The following is a 13,309-nucleotide window of genomic DNA, read 5'->3' as shown; positions in this document are numbered from 1 at the left end:
GAAAGAGCTCTTTCATTGATCCTAATGAGCCCTCTTCATATAGTCTGGATATTTCTTTAAAAATGAAATTTTTCTGATGATCATTTTTCTCTCCATCTCCTTTTCTGGCTGTATGATTGACAGGTAAGCCTTTGCAATTCTCCTGATCTTCTTAACTCTCCCCTGCCTTTTTCCCCATTGTTCTGCAGTCAAATGTGCTGTTGAGGTAACTATAAAGATATCTTCAAGAGTAGATAAGCCTAAGATGTAAGAGTAAGCCTAAATGGCATGTGACACAGGGGTCAGTGAATACTTTTCAAAGCCTTTGAAAGCCAGTTCTCAATTCTTTTTTTTTTTTTTTTTTTTAAATTCAGCTTTATACTGGCTTTGGGGAATAATCAAACATCTAATCCAATTTTGTACTGCATTTTAATAAGCATGAATAGACCCTCATCAGATCAAAGAGGCAAAGATAATCAGAAGAGGAGCAGCATGTGACTCAGTACTATAGCGGTGCCCCAGCTCTCAGACTGTGGCAAGAGCCACCAGAGGCTTTTAGCAGAGGAAGGTTTCTCTAAGAACTGTCTGACGCTAAATTCAGTCATATAGCTGTATCTCAGAGCTCTCAGTGGAAACTGCTGCCAAGAAAGAGAAGAAGCTGGATATCTTTTAATAGATTCCAGCTAATATTTCAGCCACCGCACTTTATATAATGTACATTTCTATGCAATCACTTCCTTAGTAGTAATTCCTGGATTATGTATCTTTGTACAAGAGTGAGGAATATCATTCAGTGCTGCCTGTTGGACCTTTACCTTCATCTTTCCTTATCCTGCTCCTAAAATTTTCAGTGCTCTTGGAAGAACAGAACCAACAGACATGAGAATGTCATGCATAAGGAGAACCTGCAACTCATTTTTCTGTGAGTGAACTACATCCCCCCATTATAGTTATTTTCTCCACAGACAGGGATACTACTTGGACTACAGATGTGTTAAGAAATGCCTACTACCAAATAAACTCTGAATCTGCTCTCACATGGCACCAAGCAAGAAAGAGCTGTCAGCAACAAAATGCAGAATTACTGAGTATTACAGATATTCATGAACAAATGTACCTTAAAGGTAAGGAAGTAAAGAAAACCCTAATCTACTTACATTCAGGATCTTTTCAGTCTGTCATGATAGCTATGGTCTACCTGCTGTGGTCTCATGAGCCTAAATATATTAAAAATATAAGTAAATATATAATATATAATATAATTTGCAAGTTCATATTAAACTCACTGAAGTTTAAATGAAATTCAGAGTATTTCAGCATACTGCAAGAGTAGCAGTTTGACTTTCTGTATAGAAATGCTACATTGTTTAAAAAATTGGTTGTTTTTTTTTTTTTTTAAGAAAAAGCATCCTTCTGAGAACTAAATGAAAATTTCATTTTTAGTAAAAAGTGATATTAAAAAAAAAAAAATTGACAGCGAGAGAAGACAATCACTTATGCCAAAAGAAAGATATGTTTTGTGTCAAAAGCAGTTTGGCATGTGTTTTGTTTGTTTGTTTTTCATTTATCTAGCATTTGGAAGAACATCAATTATTCACACATCCGAAATCATGGCTCTGCCTATATCTCAGGACTGAGATGGAAGAAAGTATCTTTTGTTTTAATGATGAAATTAACATGTAAGATTTTTAGCTTTAGAGTTTACTCTTACACTATACTGATATTTCCGCTTGAATATTGCCAATCTTGTATAGATTTAGGCTGTTCCACAAAAAACACTGATTCTGAATTTACTCTATGAGATGTCATTTTGCAATAGGAGATACAAAAAGTAAGAGAGTGTTTTGTTGCTGCTGACTTCATTTTTTCTTGATCAAAACTTTAATATTTCAATTTATCACAATATCTAAGATATTCATAGTTAGATATTTAAGAATTTCATGTCTTCCTAGAGAAATTATTAATGACTTTTGCTAAATAAAAAGTGATTTATGAATCTTTTGGTTATTTAGAATTAACAGAAAGTACAGATTCTGCACTGTGGATTGGCCTCAATAGACTGGACTTGAAGAGCGGCTGGGAGTGGATTGGAGGCACTCCTTTCCAGTATTTAAACTGGGCTCCAGGTAGCTGTGGCTTTGCTCAAATTCTGTACTTCCAAAGACAGAGAATACATACTTCATCTTTAAAATATATTCTCAGATTATTTGGGCATGAGAAAAAGTAGTATGTTAGTGTTAAGCCACCAAAATGACATGTATTTTAGCCATTCTTGTGTTAGCTTTAGAAAAGTTTGTTTATATATTTATTTATTTATTGGTCCATGGTTTTCTTTTTCTATAGCAATTTAAATCAGAAACTTCTATGTATTGCAAAAATATTTTACTTCTGAAAGCAGTACTACTTCTCCCACAAATATTTAGTTTTCCATTTCTGGTCTCTAGCAACAAAAATAATATTATAAGTCAGAGGATCGAGCAAGTTGCATGTTTACGTACACTTAAGCTATATTGCAAATATGCTATATTACATGGAGGCATTCCCACAAACGGAGATCTGCCTCAGTTCAAGAAATGTTTAGATGTTGTAGTAAGGGGCGTGGTTTAGTTGGGAAATATTGTGGACTGGGTGATCTTGGGGGTCTTTTCCAACCTTTCTGATTTTATGATTTAGTTCTTGCGGAATCTGAAAAAGATGCAGTTTTTGAGGCTGGCACCTCAGCCAGGAATGATTTCTCCTGCTTGTTTTTGAGCTTAGAATTCAATTTGTTTTCAGGAATATTCATCTCCCTTTCCCTTTCCCTTTCCCTTCTTTTCTATCTTTCCCAAAGGAAGTCCCTCTCCAGAATCTGGAAAACTCTGTGTGGTTTTGAATCCTGAAACAAAAGCTAAATGGCAAAATTGGGAATGTGATCAGAAACTTGGCTATATCTGTAAAAAAAGAAACTTTACCTTGATACCCTCAGGTATGTGATCTATGTTGATAATTTAAAAATAGGAGCTGTTGTCTGAACTGCTTGGTGTTCCCTTTGGCAAAGATGAGCAGGAGAACTTTATTAGAAAGAAGAACTATTTTTAACCATTACTGTCACTTTCATTTCTTCTCATTCACGATTTTACAGCCATTGTACCCTTTCTAGGATGGTCTTTAAGTCCCACCACACAGGGTGGAACAGCCAGGTCTCTTTTTGAAACCACAGAGTACTGGGTGTGGAAAAGGAGAACAAATCAAAAGTTATTTTTCAGAAAAGAGTAGTAAATACAATTAAAGGAAGAAAAATTGACACATAGCAAAGATAAAAGATATTTAAAGTAAATATTTCCCTGCGTGTGTTTTCCTGTGCATATGTCTAGTTTGAAATTTGTCTAGTTGATTTTTATCTACGGATACACTTAATCTTTCAAAAAAATCCTAAGTATTCCGTTAAGTACAGATGATTTCTGATTTTTCTTAACTGATAAACAGCTTCTAAGTTACAGAGGGTGTTACCATTTATATATTAATGTGATTTTTACAGGTATTTGACCATTATAAAAACTGTAGATTTTGTGCTAAATAATATATGTATTAAAATTTTTTCTAGTTAAAACAGCAAATTTTGAATCATATTTATATCTAATGTTTGCTAGCCATCATTTCATTATAGCGAGAATCCCCAAAGAAAATTCTTAGGTTAGAGCCTTTGCACAGGATGAGTGAAGGTATTTTCAGCCTCCTGCCATTTGCATAGCATTTGAACTCTCCTAAAATACTGATATTTATTTCTAGGTGATATTGGGCCTATTGCTTGCCCAGACGGATGGGTATCATATGTAGATCACTGTTACAAGATCTTCAGGGAAACCAAAGGATGGCAAGAAGCTTTGACCTCCTGTCAGAATGAAGGGAGTCACCTAGCCAGCATCCAACACCTTGAGGAGCACAGCTTTATAGTGTCTGGGCTTGGGTACAGTGAGTGTTTCCAGTTGTTTTTTTTTTTTTTTTCTTTTTTTTCCCTTGTCTGTATGCAAGGAGTACCAGCTAGCTGACCTGATAAGTAGAAATTGTATATTAGCATTAAATATCGCAGCCAAAGACATGCAAGGAGCCAAAGGTCCAGCAGCGATAAATTGGTGCAGTACATCCTGTTTCAAAACCGTCCAACCATTGTCACAAGAAGCACTCACAGGAACGTATTTTGCTTTCGTTCACTTTTTGATTCTATTATCATCCCCTAGTCTAGTGACTACTGAAGAAATTGTGAGTATCCTTCCAGATCTTTCTCATTTTTCTAAATGCTGCCTAAATCTACCTTTCATTTTCAATAACTTTTCTTTCATTAAGAATGCCTAAAACCATAGGATTGTGCACTGATTTAGGCCAGAGTGTACCTTGGAAGTCATTTGGTTCAGCCCCAGCTTGCACAGCTAGCCTCAGATCAGGTTAGACAATTTTAAGATGATCCTGTGTGGAGAAGGGAGTTACACTTGATCCTTGTGAGTTGCTTCCAACCTTGGGTGCTCTATGATTCTATAATTTCATTATAATCTAATTTTGAACATGTACTGTAAATATTGTAATATGTGTGAAACATTTCACATATAAGATTATCATGCAACAAACTAAATAATATTGTGCTTTATGAATTAAGGAATTGCATGTTCTGGAACTTGAGGTAGCTGGAAAAAGGATGAAGCATTCTAAGACGTCTTTTCTAGTTCTGTGTTTCTCTGTTCTAGAGCCAACAGACAAACTCTGGATTGGCCTGAATGATCACAGATTTCAAATGTTTTTTGAATGGAGTGATGGTATGCCAGTGACATACACCAGATGGCATCTGGGAGAGCCATCCAGCACCAGCAACAGGCCCGAAGACTGCGTTATGATCAAGGGCCAGGTAACATTATTCAGCATTTGATTTTAATATAAAAACTAAATTGTTAGCAGAAGAATAATCTGGCCTCCTATTTTCAACAACTGTGTAGGGCCAGAAAAGGGGATGTGAGGACAAAAGCTGAGACTCAAATATGACCTTTCATTAAAAACAAACAAACAAAAAAGTCATGAAATTATTGCACTACTTAGGACATTTTCTCTTCAAGTTCATCTCAAAGCAACCGCTGAAATAAAGCAGGTCTTTCAATGTCATTTGGATACATTCTTCCATTGCTTTTTTTCTGATGGCAGCGATAGCATATGAGGATCCCTGCTGCTGCACTTGTGCCTCCTCCTTTGCCTACAGTTGAGTGACACAACTGCCTGTTCTGGGCCCTGCTGAACAGGTTGGGGACCAGCTACAGCTGAAAAGTGGCCAAAAAATTTGTCACCTTCACTGCCACTCATCACTACCAGCCGTAGCAGTACTACCACAGACCACTCTACCATTTCACTGAGTGTGAGCGGATTTAGTTTTGTTATCAGTTTAGAGAACTGCATATAAAAGTGTACATTTCTTACAAAATGGAAGGAGAAATCAAGATCTATTCAATTTCTTTAAATTACTCGTGTTAATCTTATTGTTATTTATTTCTTTTTCCTGCCTCATAGGATGGCTATTTTGCAGACTCCGACTGCGAGAAGAAAGCTGGCTATATTTGTAAAAGAAAACCTGTACCACAAATAGCTAGAGAAAAGAAAAATAATGATGTAGGCTGCAAAAAAGTAAGTATATAAGCCTGGAAAATTAATTTCTCAGATCGAAAAAAGGTCCTTGTCTGAGAATAATCTAAAATTACTTGAATTATTATTTATTTACAGAACTCTTTATCTAAAATTACTTGAATTATTATTTATTTACAGAACTCTTTATTATTTATTATGGAGTTTCTCTCCTTTATGTTACATTAAGCTACCTACAGAAACCATTTAGAAGGAATCTGAAATTTCAGTGCAAAAGTTTGCTAATTCATAGTATTTACAATTATTGTCCTTCATTTATTTTGAAATTATATAGCTCATTTAATACATGAAACCACAATTATTTAAAACTCATAAGGAGGTTCTATAATTGTGTTACAGGGATGGAGAAGATATGGGACTTACTGCTATTTTATTGGACATGTAGCAGCAACATTTTCTGAAGCAAACGACACTTGTGAAGGAGAAAAATGTTACCTAGCCACAGTTGAAAGTAGGTATGATAATGAATTTTCTTTGTTTTTTGAAAAGGTAAAGATTGTATGTTTCAAATTACTCAGGTAACTACTTCTCACTTGTTACACAAGATTTATTAGTAAATTACCCAAGCTACAGGTGAGGTTTGTAACACAAAAAAAGTTACTTTTTTCTTTATTTATATGGCATGTGAAGCAAGGAAAAGGAGAAAAGAATTCATTATCAGATGTCTAATCTAATTAGATAAATTAGATACATTGAAATTAGATAAATTTAGATAAATGCTTTTGTTTTCACTTCTGTTACTGTAATCTTCCTTGCAGATACGAACAAGCCTATTTGACTAGTCTTGTTGGGCTGAGGCCTGAGAAGTATTTCTGGCTGGGTCTCTCTGACATGGAGGACCAAGGAACTTTCAGATGGAGCAGCGGCGAGGATGTCTCCTTCACGCACTGGGATGCAGCAATGCCCAGTAGGTGCTGTGACTGTGGATCAAAACTGATTGTGCCATATTTTTTCACTTATGATGTTAGGAAGCCTACATTCACATGATAATACTGAAATTGCACAAAAGAACAGAAAGCATGGTTTTGAAATGCTATGAGGGAATCTGTTCTCCTCAAGATAGAATACATCCTTCCTAGTGATAATTTGTCTAAAATTTTTCTAAAATCTTTCAGTGAGGTTATGAAATCTTAAATAAATGTAAACAGCACAGAGCTATGAAACTTCTATAAATGCAACAGGAGAAAACATCTTGCCAGGTACTCTACAGTGCCAGCAGATGAACAGATGAAACTTCATCATATCTCTTTAAGGCTTAAGTAAGAATGAGATCCTCGTTATAAACACAGTTTTTCCCTGTGAAAAATAAAAATTATCTATCCATAGAATTCATTATGAAGAACATCCAAAATAGAAAGAAAAACAAGGAAAATATTCAAAGTGATTATGTCCTGCTCAGACTGAAACCTCCTCTTCAGCTCTGTGGAAAACACCTATAATATTTCTCTTCTGTTCAAGTTCTTCTATTCAAGTGCTATTGTATGACAAGAAGGGAATGGGCACTTCTCAGAGTTTTTAAACAAGATTCTAGTAATTTAGAGTGTATGATGAAATAACCAACATGTTTTTTATTTCTCATAAAGGAAGTAAACCAGGGTGTGTTGCCATGAGAACTGGAATCGCAGCTGGATTATGGGATGTTCTTGACTGTGAATCTAAGCAAAAATATATCTGCAAACAATGGGCAGTTGGTGCAACAGCCCCACCTATTTCAACTACTGCTCCGAAACCCACATGTCCTGAAGGCTGGATATCAAATGATGATGCTAGTTCCTGTTATAAAGTAAGTGCTTAAATAGTTAAAAGAAATGCTTTGAAATGCTTTGCTTTTCACCTTTGTGTTAAATAATCAGACCACTCTATTGGAAAAAATGTTATAAGCAGTATAATCCATTTCTCCTATATATTATTTGGCTTCTATGAAACTTCATTTATATTTGATCAAGAGCATATTTCTTCATTTTATATTTTATGTGTATTACATATACGTGTATTATATTGTGTTATAGATATACATGTATATCCTTATTTTATGTTACACATAGTGTATGTTTTAAAGCAATTTCTTCACAGTACTTTTGCAGGTCAGATATTAAAGAGAAGTCATGGATTGAAGCTCGAGATTTTTGTAGACAGATTGGAGGGGATCTGGCCACCATCAACAATGAGGAGGAGAAAAAAATGCTATCAAGAAGAAACAGGTGAATATCTTTTTTTATCTTATTAGACTTTAAAGGTGCTTAAAATGAACAATTATAGGTACTCAGATAATTTCTAAAATAGAGATTCCTAAAAATCCAAAAACACTGTGATAACTTTGAAATTTTATCTACTTATGGGCGTTAACTGTTTAATTTTTAAAAAGACTTTTTTTCATGGCTAATAGATATCATTTAGGAATACAAGAAATTATAGGAGGTGGTATTCTCAGCTGGGTTGAAAATATTACCAATATGTTTACTTTTGACACACCTCAAAAAAGCCAAAGCTGAGACCATCTTCAACAGCAACAGCCTCAATCAGCAAAGGCCTTTCCTAAGAAAACAGAGTAGAGAGGAAATACAAGATCACTACTATCAATAATTTTGATAAATCAACCACTGATGCTAAGCAAATGTAGAGTGACTGTTCATATAGCAGTTAGCAGTGCTACAGTGTCAGCTATTCTTACAGCTCCATTGCTATGGTATTGATGATTAGTTAGGGACCTGATATTCTTGAAGTTCTTTACCAACCCACATGGTTTTAGAATTCTATTATCTTGCTTTGTTCAAGAAGCATCCCTTGTCTAAAGTATACAACAATTACTAGCATGTTTTTAAAGGCTTCAGTTACATTTCTAAGTTAATACAACAGTGTTTGTATAGGTTGTGAATGCAGGGCTAGTGCACTGCCAATTACAGCTGTTGCATCAGCACATTTGAACTGTGAATCCCAGTGAGTATAATAAGCATTTGTAAACTGCAGGGAAATTGTATCATAGAGGCTGGTAAGGCAGGTAATAGGGAGAAAAATATTAGATATTTCTATGGAGAACATATACATAAGTATAGCCTTCACCAAAGCTAATAGAATAATTAATACTACTTCACTGCACTTTGGAAAATGCTTTAGACAGTTTAATGATGTGTAACCTGGATGTTGTTTGCATAAGTGTTTACAAACTGTTCTGTTTTATAATTTGTGTTTGAGTCAGTCACTGTAGTTTTGAAACAGTTTGGCTTGGTATATTTTCCTTGAATCCAGATGAAGGATTTGCCTGGAGTGATGGCTCTCCTGTAAGTACTTCAATTTTTCATCAGATTTATTTAGTTAAGACGTCTTGGTGTTTGTACATGTGCTTTTTGACTTTTTACTGTTCTCCTCTTCAAAGAGAATGCTAATCCTGCAAACATTTATATGGCTGTTAACCTTTATTACCATCAGTAAAATCACAGCAACGCATTTGAACACATGGAAATAATTGGCATCTCACTACAGTCTGCAGCTTTCTGCACAGTCTTCCAATATATTTTCTTTTCCAAAAATGTAGTATTAACACACAGCATCACAACATAAAACTTGGTCATACCAGATCTTGTATCCATTCTCTGGTGAGAAATATATAAAGAACTAAGCATGCAACAGATGTATTTCTCAGTATCCTCCTGCATTTTCCAGTAAGCAGAGGATCAGGGACTTTCAGAAACAGATCCGAGATCTGTATTCCTACATGATGTTCCTACAGAATTCCACTTTTTATTATGTCCAAATGCTCTTACATTTCCTATTTGCACTCTATTTCCTATTTTTTGATCCATGCAATGACCTTTCCTCTTATGGAAACTAATGCCTTAGTTTAAAAGTTTTTGGAAAGAGAACTTTGTTCAAAATCCCAAGTAGCTTTTATCAAACAGTTCTTCCTTCCTGTTTGGATGAGAGTTCCTTCAGAGCTAACTTCACCAGATTTCTAAGACATGGCTTCCCTCCCAGAAGCCATGTTCCTGTCCTCATTAACTGAGAGAGAGAAAGCGGTGAGAGCTGAATTGAAGAATGTTATGGTCACTGCTACCAGATGGCTGTTGCACAATATCGTTTTGAACCAGGTCACAATCATCGTAGTGAAAGCTACAATGCCTGTGTAGGAACAGTGAGAGTGGGTCGGAGTGAAGTCTTCTGCTAGATGAAGTTTATTAGCAGCAGTGCATATGCCCATTTTTATTCTGACTGTGTCTGGTGTTTGAGATATGAACAATAAGAAAAGTCCTCCATGGCAAGACAACCTGATCTCCAAATTACTGACATTGACCCATTGTAAAAATACTTACACCTATTTCTTTTTCTATATTTGTACTCCTCTTAGTAAGATACAGAATCTTTGTGTTTTTTTTTGCCAGTGGATAGTATAGCTGCTGAAACCGATCAAAAGATTATTTCTTTTATAGGTTAGGTACACAGACTGGAGTGATCATCCAAGAAGTGCAGGAGGACACATGTTCTGTGGTGTAATCAATGGTAGAACATATTCTGGGCAATGGCTTCTTTCACTCTGCGAAGAGCAGCATGACTGGGTTTGTCAAATTAAAAAAGGTAGATTTATTATTCTCTTTAGTCAGGAAGCTTAAATAACTTTTTAAAATCTTTGCTTTCTGATCTAATTTGCTGGAGAAAGATACAAAATTTTGAAAACGATGATTTTTCCAAATGCATGCCAAGAAAATTAGGTAACATAATACAGGCCAGGATTTTTCAATGACAGATGATAAGAATAAATGAATTAATTTCTTCATGTAAATAGCAGTGTATAAATAATGGTGCTTAATAGATTGCAAACATTTTGTAAAATAATTTTTTGTTTGTGTGCTTTTGATGTAGGAAGTAAGGAGTTGCGTCTTCCTTACAGCACTGATCGTGGATAAAGCCGGAAAAATCTAAAAAATGTCTGGTGTACAAATGTACTTTTTCTTGAGATCTGACTGGATTTACTGCTAATTACAACAGGAGATGGCTTTCCTAAGGGAAAGCTCCATTAGAAAAGTTTGTGTTGAAGTCACTTAGTAAAAGAAAAGTGTAAATCTAGTAAATCTAGAGTTAATTTTCATCCTATTTATGAGAAGACCCCTTTGGAAAATTATACCATCAAGAAAATGGTACATTTACTGGAGCATCAGTAAACAGAATATAAAACCAAAGCTTAAAATGTTTCAGATAAATCTACTGTGGTTCATAGCTCAGGAGACTGTTTTAATTAATGTTGATCTCAACAGGTAAGCAATCCATCTATGGATTTTTTGCTGAAATGAAGCACAGCTTATGATATAAAATTATAAGACTATGTATTTTTCATAATGCATAGTTGAAATTTGTAGCTAAGCTTGTTTCTTTCCTAGTCAACGGAAAAGGAGTGCAAAAGTCTGCTTTAGTTCTTGCTTGGTTCCTTGCAGTCACTCACAGAAAAATTGCCACATTATAGCTTCTGTTCTGTTGTTTTGCAGGAGTGATGCCAAAACCTGAACCAATTGACACATATGGTAGGTTTTTGTATGCATTTAATCATTTTTTTCATCATTTTTTAAAATCAAAATTGTTACTCTCAAATGAATTTTTATGTCCTACAAATGAAGAACTTAAGGCTATCTTATTTGTCTTCCAGAGTATAAAACCACTGTGGATGGATGGGTCATGTACGAAGATAAGCTATACTACATCAGCAAAGAACAAGTCTCCATGGAAGAAGCCCGAGAGTTTTGCAGGATGAATTCTGCAGATCTTGCTGTAATTAGTAGTAATAGTGAAAGGAGGTTCATACAGAGAGCTCTGATAAAAAATGTAAGAACCAGTACAGTGTAGAAACATTTTGACAGCCTTGAATTATCTTAGAAATAGAGCTAATGGTATTTTCACCAATTAAATGTAACTGAGACCATTGAAATCCCCCAACAAAATGCTATTTTTTGTTCTGGGTGATTTGTTTTTTCCCACTTGGCACGTGCTTTTCTACTTGTTTTACATCAAAGAATTTTTTTGAAATTATCATAAAAATATAGAATGGTTCAAGTTGGAAATCATCTTAAAGATCATTTTGTCCCAACCCCCTGCCATGGGCAAGGCTGCTACCCATAGATCAGGCCCAGGGCCCCATCCACCCTGGCCTCAAACATTCCAGGAATAGGGTATTCACAGTTTCTCCGGGCAGCTGTGCCAGTGCCTCACTGCTCTCTGAGTAATTAATTTCTTCCTAATATCTAATCTAAATCTCCCTTCTATTCTTTTAAAGCTATCCCCTCTTGTCCTATCACTACTAGACCATGAAAAATATCAATCTCTCTCCTTCTTATAAGCTCCATTAAACTACTGTGGAAGGCTGCAATGAGGTCTCTGTGGAGACTCCTCCAAGCTAAACTAGCCCAGCTCACTTAAACCTTTTTCATAGGAATGGTGTTCCAGCCCTCTGAGAATCTTTGTGGCCTTCTCTGTATCTGCTCTGACACCCTTCTTATACTCCAGATGAGGCCTCACAAGAGCAGAGTAAAGGGGGTGATCACCTTCCTTGTTCTGCTGCCCATCCCTCTGTTGATGTGGCTGAGGATACTATTTGGCTTTTTGGGCTGCACATGCACACTGCTAGCTCATGTCCAGCTTTTCATTCACTAGAACCCCCAAGTCCTTAAAATAGTTTCTTTCTGTTTTAGGATAAATACAGGACAGAGTCAGAACAATACTTCATTGGTTTAAAAATTAGTGTGGATAAAACATTTAGGTAAGTTAAGATAATCACATTGTAATATCTGTAATATGCAGAAGCAAACTATTATATGAAGTCAGAGGTACTAAATGTGGTGTTTATCAAGGACAAGGACTGAAGGCGGTTGTATGTTTAACAAGTACAAAGCAAAAGCAAATAATCCTAGAACAGACTAAGTTCCAGTAGGTTTCCCCAAGAAGAAAAATGGAAGGAGCATTTTTTGGCAGCTGGACTCTTATGCTTTCTATTTCAAAGATTGGCCCCATGAACTGGAGGTATTTTTTGCATCTACAGAAACATCAAGAATACTCAGATTGAAGAATGTAATACTAAGTAGATGATTCAGTGTGAAGAAATTAAGATAAATTAAACTTCTAATATCCTCTGCATTGTTTACTATGGCTAACTGAATATTAGTTTCTGATATTAGATGATGGTTGACCACTCCTGCCTGCCAATGGAAAATATTCTCGATGTTTTCTTTTTCTATACTGCAGCCAGCGATATCTTACACAAATTTCTTCAAATTTGAATAATTAAATTTGATTTGAAAATCAAAGAGAAAAAATCTTAACAGTTTTTGCCAGTTCCTATAAATGCTTATGGATTTTGTCTTTGTGAAATGTTCATTAGGATTCTTATCTAATAACTGAAAGAGTATTAATTAATAATTTTTTGTGTATCTTTTCTTTAAGCTGGATAGATGGGACTCCAGTAACGTATGTGGCCTGGGCTCCTAATGAGCCTAACTTTGCAAATAATGAGGAACATTGTGTGGTAATGTTTTCAAAGCAAGGTAGATAATAAGATTAAACTGTTAGACTTTACTTCTCTCCTTTTGGATTATAATTGATTCTGGCTAACTTCTGCTGTTAGTGGCCATACAATCTTAGTGCTATTTTCTGCAGTTCCTTAAGAGGGACAAGCCAACAAGATACAATGACTGAC

General features: G+C 35.4%; 1 protein-coding gene across 2 annotated transcripts in view; it reads left to right on the top strand.

Moving 5' to 3' along the window:
• The window catches only part of LOC100545114 (macrophage mannose receptor 1-like), a 29,309-nt gene that overhangs the window by 3,300 nt on the left and 12,700 nt on the right, over positions 1 to 13,309 (top strand). For both annotated transcript variants that reach the window (XM_031553904.2, XM_019616409.3), the window contains exons 4-19: positions 945 to 1,103; positions 1,992 to 2,105; positions 2,810 to 2,944; positions 3,748 to 3,930; positions 4,698 to 4,855; positions 5,506 to 5,619; positions 5,977 to 6,092; positions 6,396 to 6,544; positions 7,221 to 7,420; positions 7,711 to 7,838; positions 8,834 to 8,915; positions 10,062 to 10,206; positions 11,112 to 11,147; positions 11,270 to 11,445; positions 12,309 to 12,376; positions 13,057 to 13,157. In XM_031553904.2, coding sequence (XP_031409764.1) covers positions 945 to 1,103; positions 1,992 to 2,105; positions 2,810 to 2,944; positions 3,748 to 3,930; positions 4,698 to 4,855; positions 5,506 to 5,619; positions 5,977 to 6,092; positions 6,396 to 6,544; positions 7,221 to 7,420; positions 7,711 to 7,838; positions 8,834 to 8,915; positions 10,062 to 10,206; positions 11,112 to 11,147; positions 11,270 to 11,445; positions 12,309 to 12,376; positions 13,057 to 13,157 — 2,064 coding nt within the window. The remainder of the gene's footprint in view (positions 1 to 944; positions 1,104 to 1,991; positions 2,106 to 2,809; positions 2,945 to 3,747; positions 3,931 to 4,697; positions 4,856 to 5,505; positions 5,620 to 5,976; positions 6,093 to 6,395; positions 6,545 to 7,220; positions 7,421 to 7,710; positions 7,839 to 8,833; positions 8,916 to 10,061; positions 10,207 to 11,111; positions 11,148 to 11,269; positions 11,446 to 12,308; positions 12,377 to 13,056; positions 13,158 to 13,309) is intronic.

This window comes from Meleagris gallopavo, chromosome 6 (assembly GCF_905368555.1).
Source record: "Meleagris gallopavo chromosome 6, MGAL_WU_HG_1.1, whole genome shotgun sequence".
NCBI lineage: Eukaryota > Metazoa > Chordata > Aves > Galliformes > Phasianidae > Meleagris > Meleagris gallopavo.
Note: the sequence above shows the minus strand (reverse complement) of the source record. Positions and strands in the feature narration are given on the sequence as shown.